The sequence below is a fragment of the Nicrophorus vespilloides genome, unplaced genomic scaffold (genome assembly GCF_001412225.1).
Source record: "Nicrophorus vespilloides isolate i.1.1-1 unplaced genomic scaffold, Nicve_v1.0, whole genome shotgun sequence".
Taxonomy (NCBI): Eukaryota; Metazoa; Arthropoda; class Insecta; order Coleoptera; family Silphidae; genus Nicrophorus; species Nicrophorus vespilloides.
The window spans coordinates 16,955-33,560 of NW_017097824.1; the positions used below are offsets into that span (position 1 = coordinate 16,955).

The 16,606-nt window shown below is 31.4% G+C and overlaps 2 protein-coding genes across 6 annotated transcripts in view; both read right to left on the minus strand.

Annotated features, from left to right (window-relative positions):
- Positions 1-1,641: 1,641 nt before the first annotated feature.
- LOC108561092 lies at positions 1,642-7,360 on the minus strand. 2 transcript variants are annotated; one of them, XM_017918884.1, is made up of 4 exons: positions 3,192-3,582; positions 2,758-3,019; positions 2,613-2,704; positions 1,642-2,161 (listed from the first exon to the last, which is right to left on the minus strand). In XM_017918884.1, exons 1-4 carry the CDS (start codon positions 3,399-3,401, stop codon positions 1,703-1,705), a joined length of 1,023 nt encoding a protein of 340 aa, XP_017774373.1. In that variant the 5' UTR covers positions 3,402-3,582; the 3' UTR covers positions 1,642-1,702. The 2 variants fall into 2 exon arrangements, with proteins under 2 accessions (XP_017774373.1, XP_017774374.1); XM_017918885.1 differs by lacking the exon at positions 3,192-3,582 and adding an exon at positions 6,255-7,360 and having other exon boundaries at positions 1,643-2,161.
- Positions 7,361-8,442: 1,082 nt separating this feature from the next.
- LOC108561097 (casein kinase I-like) overlaps positions 8,443-16,606 on the minus strand; it is a 15,402-nt gene continuing 7,238 nt past the window's right edge. The window contains exons 2-6 of one of the 4 annotated variants that reach the window (XM_017918893.1): positions 15,559-15,665; positions 10,489-10,767; positions 10,190-10,430; positions 9,902-10,130; positions 8,443-8,479 (exon numbers count right to left, since the gene is read on the minus strand). In XM_017918893.1, the coding sequence (XP_017774382.1) occupies positions 8,469-8,479; positions 9,902-10,130; positions 10,190-10,430; positions 10,489-10,767; positions 15,559-15,665 (867 nt within the window). In that variant the 3' untranslated portion in view covers positions 8,443-8,468. Of the gene's footprint in view, positions 8,480-9,290; positions 9,379-9,483; positions 9,810-9,901; positions 10,131-10,189; positions 10,431-10,488; positions 10,768-15,558; positions 15,666-16,606 lie in introns of those variants that run through there. The other 3 variants (XM_017918895.1, XM_017918892.1, XM_017918894.1) reach the window with 3 other exon arrangements.

Below are 16,606 nucleotides of genomic sequence, written 5' to 3' on the forward strand. Positions count from 1 at the left end.
GCAAATCTTTATAAAAGCACTTCTATAAACATAAAACATCTTACCTGATTTTTTATATTGCTTCCTTAGAAAAAAATAGTATGATTCCATTTGGCAACATTTTTTATCTTTTGCAAGACAAAGTGCAACTTTACATTTTTCACATTAAATTTTTGAATATAATGTCTTGCATAGTCTTGCTATGCCATCATATTGTACATCCACAGTAGGGGTAATGGTAGTTACACATTGTTTCCTTGGTCTATTGAGAACCGTATCTGAAGGTCTTCCTCATTTTCGTTCCATAGATTTGCCACTTAATAACAGACCATCCGCAATTTCCGCTTGAAATATGAGCAGTGTCATATGTTTATTTGTTTGTTTGTAGTGTCGTCTATACAGAAGCCAAGAATTTACAATGCAAATATTTATTAAATGAAACACTATTCGCAAATATAATCTTTTCCCCATTATATCTGTGTGATATAAATCTACGAGCATATCATAAATATCAACACCTCCCATAAACATTATTTTCTTTTACGATGGCTGGTAGTGGAATATGTATATATTTTCTCAGGGCTACTGACTATCTTTTGACTATATCAAACGGCAAATGCCCTATATAGTTAGACGCCAAATGTACTGGTTTGTCATCCAGCCATTTTATAACCGTAATGTTATGCGTAGTATCAGTTTTAACGTCAAACGTACGGGGTCGTCTATTTAGGATGGAATCTGCTTCTAAATCTATGCCAGTCATACGGCACGCACTGTACCAGTTGCCAAAAAACCTTTTTCTTTTAGTGCAACTAATAATTTATGCGATATGAGCCAATAATTCACGAACACTTTAAAATTTTCGTTAGGTGGTAAGTTTTTCAATAATCGAAGAACAATGTCGCCATATAAATTTCATAATCCGATAGCTTGGGACTTTAACTATTCCGCTAAGCACAAGGATTCCTATAAATTGTTCAATTTAATTCCGAAATGTATCAATTGATGTACCTTATTTTTTCACAGAATATAAATTTGTTTGCTCTCCAATATTATAAATAATGTCATTGTCGATAAACATTTTAAAATATCCGTACGGTGATTTATTGGTGTGGGATGAGTTTGAAAAATTTAAGCGAAAATGTGCAACGCCATTAACATTTTTCTGATCGAACAGCATTTGCGGGTATATTTGGAGTGTAATTTTTTCTATGTCACTATCACTTTCTTCTTCCTCGTTGTCTTGATTAGAAATAGTTGGTCGCTGCTCATCTATAGGTTCGGACAGTAAATCTTCATCTGACATTTCCATTTCACTAGCAGATTCTTCAAGCATATGATAAGCTTCTTCAGCTGGAAGGGTGCTGAGATATTTTTTTTTCTTGTGAGAGATCTGAAAAATTAACATTTTCAAATGAATGTAAACTTTATAAATTTAGTTAAAAATTAATACAGTGAGTTATTTAGGCTGTAAAAACCTGAAATTTACTGGAAATATTGTAGAACATAAAAAGCACTCAAAGACTCCAACCTAAAGATTGAAACCTAAAAACTTTATAAATTTACATCAATGGAACGGATAAATAAATTAAGTAAACTCATTTAAAGCATTTAATTTTATAATTATGAGAATATCTTGAAAATGCTGTCATTTATAATGCAAATCAAGATAAATTTATACGGTGTATTTTTTTTATAAATATATACTGCACATTTTTTAGAACTACTCATCCTCAACAGTCAATGAGCCATTCATGAAGTTCGGATTGGCTGGTGGGTATGTGCCTGATGGTATATTGTCGTACATTCCCATTTCCGCCTCGAAGACCAATTGATTTATCGCATGCTCCAGATATGAGCGGGTTCTACCTTCGAACTGTTTCAACTTATTAGTTAGGTGTGATGCGTAGATCATAGTCGGATCCTCTGGCGGACGCGTCTGGTATGAGCTGTGCACCTCTTCTCTGTGATTTTTTACATTTTTCTGAGGATTCGGTGTAACAGTCTTCAACGCTTTCAATCTGTTCTCTATATCCTCAACATTCTCAAAACGATCGATTTCCTTGTTAATGTGTTGATTCCAATTGTCGGTGTTCTTTATATTAGAATTTAGGGCCTCGTACAAGGCGTATTCCGGACTTTCTATGCCCACTGAAACATCTTCAATGTCGTTTCGGATTTTCTGAAAACAAATTTCGAATAAGAACTAATATTCTCAGTAAATAAGCTAAAACAGGCAGACTGCGGTTACAACACTATAATAAAACTTAAATGTTAACATGACAAACTATTTGGTAAAATATAAGAAATGCGAACTCAATCGTAATTAAAAGATACTATTAATTTGAAGACTGTAACATAAATTAAAATTTTGTATTGATGTCTGGCCAATAAATTATTATTAATTAGATTTAAATATTTTATTTTGCAGAAACTTATTATCAATTTTTTGTCAATTTAATGCAAATAGTGTATATCTATTAGAATTATCATATTTTAACTGTTACTAACTTATTTGCTTATTGTAGGACAACAAAACTTCAGCATATCAAATCATACGATTGTTAGTATATGTTCCTATATAGATATAATAGACAATAAATAAAATATGATTGTATTATTTGTAAACTTACTTCGGTGTTGTTGGTTGGTTCGTTCGGCTCGTCGAGTAAAAATAACAGATGCTTGAAAGCAAACCACTTTGATTTGTAAACTTCCTTTGCTTCTGCAAACATGAATCAAAGTTGTACACATGTCTAGTCATATTCATAACATTACCTTTTCCGATTCCAACGATTATCTTTCCCTTGGCCCTCTCCCTGCGGAACGAACCTTGCAAACTTTGCATCTTCTTTCTCGCATCGTCTATGTTCACATTGCAGGCTTTCGCGATGCTGTACCAAGCGTTGAACTTCTTGATTTTATTGAAATGCCACTTGTCTCTTGTGTTCCATAGCAGCGGATGTTTCGCATACTCGCGGATAAGCATCAGCGTATCGTCGTTATCCCATTCAATCTTTTCCATAGCCAATTTACGCACCTCAAAGAAACACTGCAATTATTACACTGCTGACAGTAGAAATGCTTTTAATAAATCAATAATGATGCAGGAGCGTATCTAGGTTTTAATACAAGAGGGTGAACCTTCTTTTCCATACTAAAAAGTTCAGTAGTTTTCATAGTAGTATGTATATATTTCTAAAAAAAGATACCTCACAATAAGCTATCGACCATAAGGTCTCAACTGTGGGTACTGTTAAGTCATTAACAAGACTACTTTTTCCACAGCAGTGCTTCTCAACCCAATACTTTTCCGAAAAAGTACGTTGCTCCAGAGTGAAAACTATTAATCTCAAGTTGAGTATTTGGTATTGTGCTCTATAATAAGAATTTAAAATAATGTATGTATTTACTTTCTCCATTAGTCCGGTTCATTCAGTCCGAGATGTCTGCATTATACGAAGTTTTGCAAATAAGTATACCCCTTTGGGGTCAAAAATAGAACATTATAGACAACTAACCCAAACTTTGCTTAATTTGGGTGCATTGAGGGCCTGCAAACAACCTGAGTCTAAGGCCCCCAAAGAGTGTTAGCACAGGGATCCCGAACTTAACTTGTCCCTGGGAAAATCAATCCGAACATAATATTGATTTATAATAATCTTTGTAACTCTGATTACTATTGCTTGATGAAATTTGATGGTATTGCTCATACCATAATGGAAGTCAATTATGAAGATGGATTCGATTATCTTTTTTTTACTTAATTAATAAATAGATAAAGTAATACGATATAATGAAGGAGTCTTTACGAATTACAAAATGAATTAAAAAGTAGACTTACTGTCATCTCAGTTCTCTTCTTTCACGAATCATTGGTTTCTTATAACATTTAATCATTGTGTAAAATATAAAGTAGAAAGTTTGATGATAAAGCAAGATCATATTTGATAAAATATTGTGATTTATTGAATAAAACCTATGGTCAGTAGTCCGGTTTGAAAATTTAAAAACAAGCTGAATTTTAATAAACAATATATTCTATGATATTAGTGTTTAGAATTTTTTTTTTATAAGAAAGTTATCGTTTTTTTCCCGTTATCAATAAAACTAAATAAATAATACCCATTAACCGTACAATTGGTATTATTTTATTTAGTTCCTCGACTAGTGCGGGAAATTCTCAGAATTAATTATTTTTTGTGATTGTTCATAATAAATTGTAATGTATCAATTGTTAAACAATAATACAATGGAACCTCGCATAACGAGCATTTCGCTTAATGAGCAAAATTAATTGTAAGAAAAATGACTCGCTTAACGAGCGACGTTTCGCATAAAGCTGCTACATCAGTTTTAAAACTTGTGTACACAAATTATATGTGTATTTTTGAATATGTTAACCATCTTCGACTTTTTTTCATCTTTCTTTAAAGCGGACTATACTTTGCAAATATAATTTGTGTTTGCTGTAAATGCAAAACACTAATGTATTGTGTCTAACCATTATTATAATATATAAACACACTATGTACGCTTATTTATATAAACAAATATAAAAAGTATAAAGAGACCCCCACCAAGTTCCCGAATTGATACAAGTAATATAAAATCACTTCACCATGTGTGAATTGGAAAACAGTTCCTGGTGTTAGTGGTCATTCTAGTTGAATCTTAGTATTGTTTGTGATCACAAAATTTCCAAAGTTGTGTTGAGACATGTTATTCGTGTTTTTTTTTGTGCAAAATTTAATAACACTTGCATGTCTCCGAATAAAAAGCCAAATAATTAAAATAACCAAATAACCATAGATAAGAAATGCAAAATCATTAAAAATCGAGACCAAGTTATACTTTTTTTTCCGGCAAGGAACGCATTATCGTGATTTACATTAGTTTATATAGGAAAACGTGTTTCACTATATGAGTAATTCACTATACTTGGATGAAGAATAGTTGCTTTTGAAAACTCAATAATATAATCTCGGCTAATGTACTTTAAACAAATTAATATTTCATATGTTTCTTAATCTTTACGAAGGACCCTCTAAAGAATGGGTATGTGTAGAAAAAAACATTCCGTCCCGTCTGTCATTAATTTTTCGCGACCCCCACTTTGAGAATCACTGGATTTTGCTATAATAAACGAATGGTCTGGTAGGTTTTGTCATTTACTAAGTTTATTACAGATTTGTGCAACTTTAAATGTTGATGTGATATAACAAAACCTAAAAATACTTTATGAAAATGACTGTTATAATGTATGTTTATATCATCGTGACTTATAAACTTACAGCCATAGTACTATATAAATGTCATATTATATTTTATAAATAAATAGTAAATGATGAATATTTCTATGTGATACAATATTTCCCTAATGTCAAGTTGACACACATGAATCAAGAATATAACAAAACAAAAATAATTACTAATGTTATAACAAAATGTTCTAATTATTGCAATTTTCAATATACTACACATCAATACATCACACTTCCTCTCACTTAAGACATTGATGACCCTCAACATGCGCTCTGATGTACCTTGTATACTACTTACCTCATGTCATGATACAAATATATAGAAAATTAACGGGTCTTTCTATATAAGGTCGATGGCCCTTTGACCAGATGAATTTATATAAAATTGTTGTTTTGACTTATGGTTCAATTTATTATTTTGTATTGGAATTTATTTTCTTTTTATTTTCTGGCCTTAAATTATTATTACTGGAAAATTAACTAATTTGAGATATGAATTTTTACATCAATATTTTTATTACATATGTATGAATGTTATATATAACGTGTGAACTTAGCTGTTAGGTTATTTTGTTTTATCAACTTACCTGTTTTCAGTTAATTTATCTATCAAAGAGAGAAATTAATCTATGTATATCAACAAAATAAGAACCTTTAGATAGAATACAGTTCTGGTGCAAGAGTACGTCAATTCATATTCAAATGCATAACAAAATATTAACAAATATGATATATAAATTAATTAATATTTTTTACTCTGGAAAATATTTGAATTAAAAGTAGTTGACATTTTGTGTTCAATTGATCTTATTACCATTTCTATTTAAGCCATGGTGGCTGATGGACAAACGCCCTAGTGTTCTACCTTTTAGTTGTAAAAGCAACGATGAGCCGAATAATTTAAAAACGTGTTTTTAAAGACCATAAACAGCTCCTCAATAAATCAAATAGAAAATTGTGCTCATAATATTTAATTTTCGAGTACATTAATTAATTACAAATATGACTTACCTTCTTCTTCACATAAATAGTTGTTCTACTTATGAGATAACGTTTGAACTATGGATAGATAGAAATGCAGCCACCAATAGAATTAATCTATTTTGGCGAAGAGAATGATAAAATTACTCTTTTTTAAAATTTTATTCTCGTAACCTCAACTGTAACAGTTCATTACAAAGGTCGAAACACTGCTTAAATACAACTTAAATAATAATAATAGGAGGCTTGAACAAGAAAAAGGGGGGGACCGGAAGCAGGAGACCACAAAACTATGTTCATATAATTCATATATAATATTATTTGTTACTTAATATAATAATAAATCGTGATTTAATCAAGTTCGAAAGTAACTTAAACAACAAAAATAATATAAAATGAGGCGAAACAAAAAAATAACGGTTATGCATTCATTTAGTTCAGAGGGTGGGTTTGTGGTTGAGAAGAGCATTAGTGAAGTGTATAATTTGTAATAACTATTAATTATATAATATATATTTTCATCAGTATTATTATTATTAGTTAGATTGGCCGGTATTAGTTTATATATTTTTATAATTACAGTAATTACGATCGTTCGCGAAACAAGTTTGATTAACCATGGCAGTTTTCTGAGGAGTTTCACTGGAGAAAACTCGCAAACACAGTAACAATGTAATTTGAAAACATCAACAAAAAAAAAGACAAAACTTAAATTAGGTCCTCCACAAGGGCTATAAGGAATAAAATATGTATAGTTTATTACTTCTCTCTCTCTTAATACAACTTGAACTCCTTTTATTTTGTTACACGATTCGATACCTAGTACCTCATTTCTTTAAAATAAGAATATATATTTATATATATTACACACATTTCGAAAAGGAAAATAAATATATCATTTTCACAAAACGTTGCACATGTAAATTAAACCGACTTCAATAAACACACATTGTGAAAGAATGAAGAAAAAAAACTATACTCAACATCTTGTTCTTTTTTTTCACTCATCTCGCTAATTCTTCGCACTCGTCTTTTCATCTCCACAATTATTATGGAAATGACACACATGTAATTCGTATTTTTTTTCATTATTTTAAATATAAACATGCTACTCGAAACAATATTATTAATATAATAGTTGCTGGACAATTAAAAGAAAATAATAATAAGATAAATTACAAAAAACAAACTGAATAAACGAATCCTATCTATACAATAATTCATAGAAAGTAAGGAAAAGAAAAAAATCTGCTACGTATGTATAATATATAATTTAATAATATTGTGTAGGTACTTATTAACTTATTTTAACATTAAAGAAAAGTAATATTGAAAATTAAGGTTCCTTAACGATCGATTAATAACGTAAAAAAAATTGTGTAAATATTGATCAGTACAACTATTATATAGAGAAATGAAAACTATTTATTAGGTAAATAATATTATATTAAATAATAAACAGCCAGACTTGCTTGCACACTCACACGTCACAATCATTCTGTAACGGGGTTCCGTTCTCCATCCACATTATACATAAACTTTATACTAAAAAAAAATCGCATTATCATCATCATCCTGGAGGCGTAGTTTCGAAAAAAAAGAACAAAACAAAATAGACACATCATCGCACCCCAAAATTATAATAATAATAAAAAAAGAAGACACGTGTTTGCATCATCATAAATATATTTTACACTTTATCATTCTCGTTTCGATTACTATGTTATTTTATTTAAATTATTACTTTTACCCCAACTCCATTTTATACAAAAAAAGTGAAATAAAAACAAAATCATATATAAAAAAAACTAAGATTAAATAATCAAATTCCTTAAACGTTTAAATATTTGCCTGTATTATTTTTTTTTTTCTTCGTTTTCGTTTTATTGTATATGTATATAGAGAGGTATAATAATAATCCATTCAATTTTACATTACATATTCTCGTAGTTTTTTTGTCTTATATTCTGTTAAGTCTACGTTTATCATCATCGATTGCGCATCAAAAAAAAAAATTTTTAAAAAACAAAACAAAAATCTTACATAACTTAAGATTAGATTCCGTGACACGGTTTTTCGTCGAGTTCCCGCCCAAATGGTTGTTCTTGTTGTCGATTGAAAATGATGAGTGTGTATCATATTTTTTTCTTTTAAATATTTTTTTCATGTATGAACTAACAAAAAAAAAATGATATACCTTTTATTGGGTTTGTTTTTATAATTAATAAGATTTTTCATATTTTGTTAGCGATTGCCTAGAAATGAGAAACAATTGCAAAATGTTAGTGAGAGAAAAAAAATTATAAATATAAACATAAAAAAAATGAACATAAGAGCACTCGAACAAAAACGAGGAAAAAATGTCTACACACTCGCACATAGACTAGATCAGTGGTTTTCAACTAATATTAATAAATTTCAATTTAAAGTTTCGTAGCTCTGGTTGAAAACCATTAAACTAGATGAAACAGATATAGAGGAAGCCAAATAACAAGAGAAAAAAGTGAATATTTACATTAAGAAAGTAAACTGATGTGAAAAGCAGATAAAAAAAAAGAAAACTGCAGTCTCGTGGAGGCAATTTTTCAACACGATATGAACTCTTAACGTGTTCCTCAGAAGAAATTTAAACGCCTTCTAAATACTCAAAGCAATTGTTGAAATGCAAAAAGGAAACTTATTATTAATTACATTTTCTAAATTTATTAGTTAACATTGAATTTACATTTGAACATTAGAGGCCTCTAAATTCTCTTTATGCTATTATAGTAACACATTTTTAGTACTGATCACCAACCATCCCGAGTATTAAAAAACTGTTGCCTTGTATGTTATGCGTAAAGAATATATTTAAAAAATATAAATAAAAACAAAACACAAGAATGATTTGCAAAAAAAACAAAAATGAAAAGTAAAGTAATATTATGAGAATGAGCTTTATAAAATATTGAATCTATAAATCTTTGTATTTTTTCTTCTTTTAATATAGGTTATCATATTACACTTACTATTATAATTATTAAGTTTTATTATTTATTATTATTATTAAATATTCTTTCTACTCACCAAAAATTAATCATGAATCAAGCACAAAATTAATTTTTGCCGAGCGGAAAATTGTGACATAGAGAGACCGCGCGCATAAATTTTTAATCTGAAAAACAACAAGAGAAGAACAGACATTTCAATAAACAATTTTTATCATATATTGACACAAATTTGGACGAATACACAAAAAAAGATAATAATGAGAGAAGATAAACAAAGTTTTTCAATAATGAGGGAGAGATGGTGTTTTTCCATTTGCATAGTAGATTTGAAGGGACAATAATATTATTGAAATATATCTTTTTTTTCATATATATATATAATAACCAAAGATTAATTTCGTCAAGCAAATTGAGTTTTCTTTTTATATTTTTTTTTTAACTTTTAATGACCCTTAACAGGTTTGGCAACATCGGTGGAGGAGGCGTGTACTTTAGAGTGGGCGTTGGCCTTAGCAGAACTCAATTTCCTATCTACGTCTCTGCTGACTGAAAATAAAACGGGATTTGGGTATATCGGAGAGAGGGGCTTAACCCTCTAGGGTCGAAAAACAGTAAATAATGAAATATCAGGGTTTTGTATAATCATAAGAAAGAAAAAAGACTTTGTAAGTAAAAGTGTTTACTAACCGGGTTGTTGGGTGATGGCCTGCGATGCCTGGGGTACGTAGCCAGGAGCAGGATGACCTGGAGCCGATTTTTGCTTAAGCAGTGTCCAATCGAACGTGTAATCGTATTGGTGGTTGAGGGTGCGGAACAGGATGCGGAACAACTGGCGCAGGTACATGTAGTCGGGTGACTCCTCGAATCGTAGGCCCCGACAATAATTTAAATACATTGCGAATTCCGCTGGAAAACCCTAAAATAAAGAAAGTCCATATAATTTCTGATTCATGATATGACAACGAAATATGCTACTTTGCAAAGGACTTCAACCGGCGTCGACATCTTTTTCTCGCTGATCTTCTCGTACTTCTGTTTCTTTGTGGCGGCCTTCAGGCCCTGCCACGGCAGACAACCCCGATTGAAGTACATGAGTACGTAGCCTAAACTCTCCATGTCGTCGCGACGCGACTGCTCAATACCAAGATGTGCATTTATCGAAGCGTATCTCGCTGTTCCCGTCAGGTTTTTGTCTTCGCGATAGCTAATGTGTAATCTAAAAGAAGAACGTTTAGTTCAAGCACGCACCGATTATCCTCGATTCTCGTAATTACCTCGACCTCACGTCTCTGTATTTCTTGGCGAGGCCAAAATCTATGAGGAACAATTTGTTACAGTGGCGGCCGATGCCCATGAGGAAGTTATCGGGCTTGATGTCACGATGAATGAATGATTTGCAGTGTACGAACTCAACTCTACCAATCATTTGATCGGCAAGCATGAGCACTGTTTTGATGGTGAAGCGACGCGAGCAAAAGTTGAAGAGGTCCTCCAGTGATGGACCCAGCAGATCCATGACGAGCACATTGTGATCCTTCTCCTGGCCATAATATCTGCAAAAAAAAATATGAATTAGTGTCAAACCACAATCATAAACAAAAGTTTCGGCGAATTTTAGTCACAGACAAGTAAAGATACCAAAAAATACACACCAAGGATCACTAGCTCTTGGTATGGAGATAGAATAACAAAAAATATCGGGGTGCAGACTAAATTTAGCGCCAGACAATTTACCTCCTATGAATCTATTCTGGGATCGTAAAAGCTGAAACTAATTTACCCAAAAGATTTTAGTCTCAAAGTTAATGGAATTGACAGAGGAAGAAACTCAGGTTCGTTAACCCGACGTAACTATATTGAAGTGAAAGAGAAAAACATTCACCCTTCGTGCAAAGAAAAAATATACAAACAACGCATTTATTAAATAAAGAGGGGAGATCGTTGTACCAACGTTTGTTCATTGATTTCATATATGAAGATGTAAACGACGTTTTGAACCAGACGCAACGCAATAAAGGATTTCTTTATTTTCCTTGTTTTTAAACTTTAAATCATCTTTTTGTCCTGCCTACACATATAATTAATGATGTATAGGCTATTATCCCCGCATTTGATTAATTGAGAGCGTATGGAATAAAAATCCAACCATTAAACTTGCTAATTTCCATTAGAATTCGACTAATTCAAGTCAAGGTTCGGGTTTTGCGCTAGACCAGAAATCGTCGACTTTCTTTGATATTGAACAACCCGATTATCTATCGATTAAAACTTAGTTGTCGACGTAGTTGGAGCGATCCTACCCTTTACTTTATTAGTGAAATTGTAGGTTCTTAAAATATTCCCAACCGACGCGATTTTCTTTTATGCTTTAAGAGACCATTAACAACGTAAAATGCACCCGCAGCTCCGAACAAGGAGTAATAGTTAAGTACCTTTGTCCTCAGCAGCAATCTAAAATTAAACTTTAAAGTCTATTTTACAATTCCTTTAAATGATTACACCTACTAACCCAATTATTAACTCATTTTTGGTTTAATAATATCGACGTTTCCCTACTACAGCTTTTCCTTTCTGCTCATCTATTACAATTACGTAACATTCAATTTATAAAAATTATATTTCTAATCAAACATTTCGTGTTTATATTTAACGCCCAATGTTAGATCTGCAGAGTTAAACGTAAATAAAGAAAATATGATCAAAAAGATCTGATATGTAGAGTAAAGTGGAAAATGAACTAACTTTCCATTAAGTAAAAACATCAGCATTTTCTCTTTTCGTGGACTGCCTTTGTATACATAAGTAAATAATGAAACACGCTAGTAAAACTTAAAAACGAAATACGTTCCAATAACAAAAAATAAAAATAACAAGATATATTTAGAACAGAACGGTTATTTTGTGGAATGGAAAAATTTGCAAGTGCAGGGATTTGTTGAAAACATAGCGAATGCATTTTATTTGTTTGAATGTTACACATTTTGTAAACAGCATGTGTTAAGGTCGGACGGTCCAGGTTCCAGCCGCCGCGCTTTTATATAACAATCGCCCAGTTTAAATATAGTTGCTCCACACTGTAGACCCCAGCTACATGATGAAGGAACGTTGGAATTGGAAAATCACGATTGGAAAACGAACTTGCATTTTCTCTCTTCCAATTTGCTTTCCTTCCGAAAGTGTATATAAATATATGAATCACGTGCATTGCTGCGCATTTATCGACAATGAAACAATTACGAATTTGAATAATTCTCGTGACGTACATGGCTGTTATGCACCTTTATTTACGCTGTCATTTACCATAGATGTGCTGATAAAGTTCAGGCTCTAGTATTTACTACGCTGCATTTCTTGCTGATGCATACAACAATGCATAATATGTCGTAACTGAAATGTTTTTAGATCGATTTGAAGTAACAACATTTGCGCATTAACAACATATTGATTACACAATTGAAGCAATTTTAATGGCGTTTCAAGTTATTAACAATTTAGATCATGCAAAACTAGTTCTACTTAAATCACCCACGATAAATAAATATATTCAGAAGTAACGCAAATAAATGTAAGTCAAGGGTAATTATGAAGATATGTAAATGCTAATTTGTACTATATTTTATACATAGTTATGAAAATAATATATTTAACCCGAAATAGAAATTTATCGCAGATAAATAAATTATTGTTAAAATTCAACTATGTCTATGGCAAATACATAATGTGTTAAAATTACAATAAGATATAATACACTAACAAAATATCAAAGTTTAACTGAAGAAAAAAAATTGCTAAACATACTTTTAATTAATTATTCCATTTAAAGTTAATTTCTTATATACATTTTAAATAATGTTAATTATATAAAAAAAAGTATATAACTTAAGTGCTGCTTTTAATTTATGAGACAATTAAAAATCGCACTTAAATTTTAAGTATTTGCATTAACCAAACTATAAATTCAGAAAGTGTAACTACATCATATTTTTTAAAAATTTCAATGAGAATGTTTTTGATTTCCACATGAAAAACAGTAAATAAAAAGAAAATGTTATAGTTAGCAAAACCAAATACACGAACTAATGTAACTTCGCACTATCTATTTGACATGTTTGACCCACATTTATCGCTTACAAAATAGTATTTTCGCATCACATACGTGTGCGAATGCATTTTAAATTCGGGTCTCTAATGCTTGAAAACATACGGGCCCTAAATTTTAGTGCACCTAAGCTCGCCTCTCATTGCATCTTCTGCGACTTGAATATTCTCACACCAAATAAACCAACAGAAAAAAATAGTGAATTGTAATATACACAATAACTTATTATTGTTATATTCAGAATAGTTTCTATCGAGATGCATTTTAAAAGGAAACGATCGATATAGTTGGAAATTGGATATACAATACTTTTGTGTTAGAACCACAAAGAATGCAAGAGTACACCTTTTGTATACTCGCAGGTATTCCAAAATGTACTTGGAATAGAATAAAGGGAAGAAAAGGAAAGGAATTTTACATAGAATTCTATTATTGTAAAACGGTAAGCTTAAAAGGATGAAAAACGAAGTTTAATACGAAACCTGGGACAATATAATATTTTCGTTTGAAGTTTAAATTGTAATACTCATATGGTTTAAATTTAAAATGATGAAAGATTTTAAAATAACAACAAATTGATTGAATTCAATTGATTAAAGCAGAAACAGCATAAAGAGAATTAAGAATTCAAGTGGCGGACGGGCTATGTGGCTACTTCTGTGAAGACCTGATGCAGTTTAGTGACCCCGAACTGGAATGGACACTGCAGAAGGGGGAAGAAGATGCGAAGGAGGAAGGAAGAAACAAACAAAATGCAGACTGAAACAGGAGGTAATACCACGCGGTTTCGTTGAAAAAAAAAATGGGAGAAAAAACGAAGTCATGGTAAACAGACGGAAAGATGAATGTATGTGCGTCGACGATGTTCCTCTTCCAAAGGAACGCGTTCGAGGGAGAGAAGCTTAAATTAGAAAATCTATTTTTAACGTTCCCGAAATTCAGGAACTAATAAGAGATTCCGTCGGTGTGTGGGAAAAGACGTGCGGCCACGTTTTAGGCGAGGTCAAACGAATTAAAAGGAAAGAAGCAGACAAGAGACCCACACACATACATCAACAGGTTACAAACTCCTCTCCTTCTAACATCTTCTTCCGTTAGCTTCACATCGCAGAAACGGGTTCTAAGGCTGTCTATGTACAGAGGAGACGACCTTTTGGCGTCCAGATGTTTTTCAAGCACCTCCCCAACGGTGCAACGGATACGGAAACAACGTGAAAAAAGACGCACGAATGAAAAAAAAACAGCACCGACGCGCAAGTTCCAACAGGTCGAGAGATCGCGCAGATGTGCTTGAGAGATAAATAGAATCACCAAAAACAAAGAAGAAATTTACTTCGAAGTAGAAGAATTCTTGTCTCGAACTTTCTATCTCGAATAACAGTAAAAATTTGGCCCACCTCTCTTCGTCGAACTCATTCAAATCACACACAAAAAAGCATTTTTTCTTCTTTATTCTTCGAAGTAAAACGAAGATTAAATAAGACAGCGTGACGACAATTTTCACTGATTTACAGGTTTTCGTAATATTTTTATGTATAAAACAAAAGACAAATTGATGATCGCATGTCCATATACAATTAGCATTGCGACAAGAAGAATTTTGTAATTAGGAGAAGGCCTTGAAGAAAGGAAGAACTTCTTGCTGCCTCTGTGATCTTTCCATAATATATAGAAATTATAGTTGCAAAATGGAATATGGGTCATAGCGCGGAGGTTGTTTCGCATTCAAGGCCTTTTCCATCGGCCTTCTTCCATTAAATGGGCCACACGAAATTCATCCTTTCTAAGCGGTTTACACTATACCCAGTCAGTACTAATCCTCGCGTCTAGCGACGTCCGAAAACGCTTTATAAAATACTGAATAAAAGTAAGCGAGGTTATTTTATGAAGCCAAGTGTACGTGCAGCAGCAACGAGCCTGTTTTCTCAGTTGCTATTTTTACACTAGCAACTGCATGTTTTTTACGCAAAAGTTCACGGTTCAAAAGCAATGAATTTATTTCTAAATAAATATTATGAACGGTTATGTTCTATTTACGTTAAGAACTGTGAACACTTGTTTATATTATACCTAACATTTTTTTATTATGAGATTAACATTTATCTGGAAGTTTCGTATTGTACTTTTCTCATTCATTGACTTTGTTTATATTTTCCACTAACCAAATATGATTTCCTTGCATAGTATTTTTTGAAAATGTAACTAAACCCAGTGACAAAAATAATAATAGCCGAACTATACATACCTGATATGTGGGATTCCTATACCACCGTGTAAAAGCTTGTATAGTTTGCTTTCGTATAAGAGCTGTGGATGTCTTGCCCTAACACTCTCCAATTTTACAGCTACTTCCTGCAACAGAAAAATAAATAATTTGAGTAAATCGTTTGATGGTTGCCTCCGGAGAAGACAAAAAAAAGTAATATGTAAAGGAAAAATATAACTGCAATTCTAATTTACAGCTATGAATTTGCAAAACAAATGTGAATTTATTCACATTTTATACAAGAAAAGCTATAATATTAAAACATATTTAACGGATGGAATACAGTTCTTATTGATTTCATATTCATTTGCAATTTAATTTATATAGTTTGCTCAACCTGCATACCTCGTCGTTACTATGACAATAGTTTGAAAACAAATGAAAATTGCTGACGTTACCAAGTAATTAAATATGAGAGAAGAAATTCATATTAAATAAAAATATGTTTGCAACCATAAGACAGGTTTAAATTATATTTCAATTTACTCTATATAGAAAGTTAAAAGATATAATTTGATACTGAAAAAAGCTATTGGAAAATTAAAAAAATTATATAATTAAATAAATTAGAATAATGACCAATATATACGTTTATCTATAACATCAGCAATGTGAAGAATAAATCTTTAGAAAGTGGTACCAAGGACCAAAGTAGTCACTTTTCTTGTTATTTTTTTGCATTGTAATTGCGTGGTCTAAGAAGGTCAACTATTAATAGCTTTGTGCAAGGAATTTTCACTTTTCAATCTGTTCCAATGGTATAAATTGAAGATCAATTAATTGTAATATAATTAGTCAGTAACGACTACAATTATTATAAATTGTTTTATAACTAGAATCATTCTCGATTATTTTAACTTAACTAATATACTAGCAATAAAAGAAAACCATCCAAATAATCAAATTGAATTTCTTTAAAATTATTGACAAAAAATATCGTGAAAATATTATTCGAGAACAGAATTAACATTGTGTGGACAACGTTAAATAACATTAGGAGACATAAGAAATATACAATCGACTGAAA

Bases quoted from the DNA above. Each gene is read 5' to 3' on its own strand.
- LOC108561092 (XM_017918884.1), bottom strand. From the start codon at position 3,401: ATGGAGAAAGTAAATACATACATTATTTTAAATTCTTATTATAGAGCA. The intron at 3,020-3,191 runs GTATCTTTTTTT...TGTTTCTTTGAG, and splicing joins GGTCGATAGCTTATTGTGAG to GTGCGTAAATTGGCTATGGA. The intron at 2,162-2,612 runs GTAAGTTTACAA...ATTTGTTTTCAG, and splicing joins AACCAACCAACAACACCGAA to AAAATCCGAAACGACATTGA.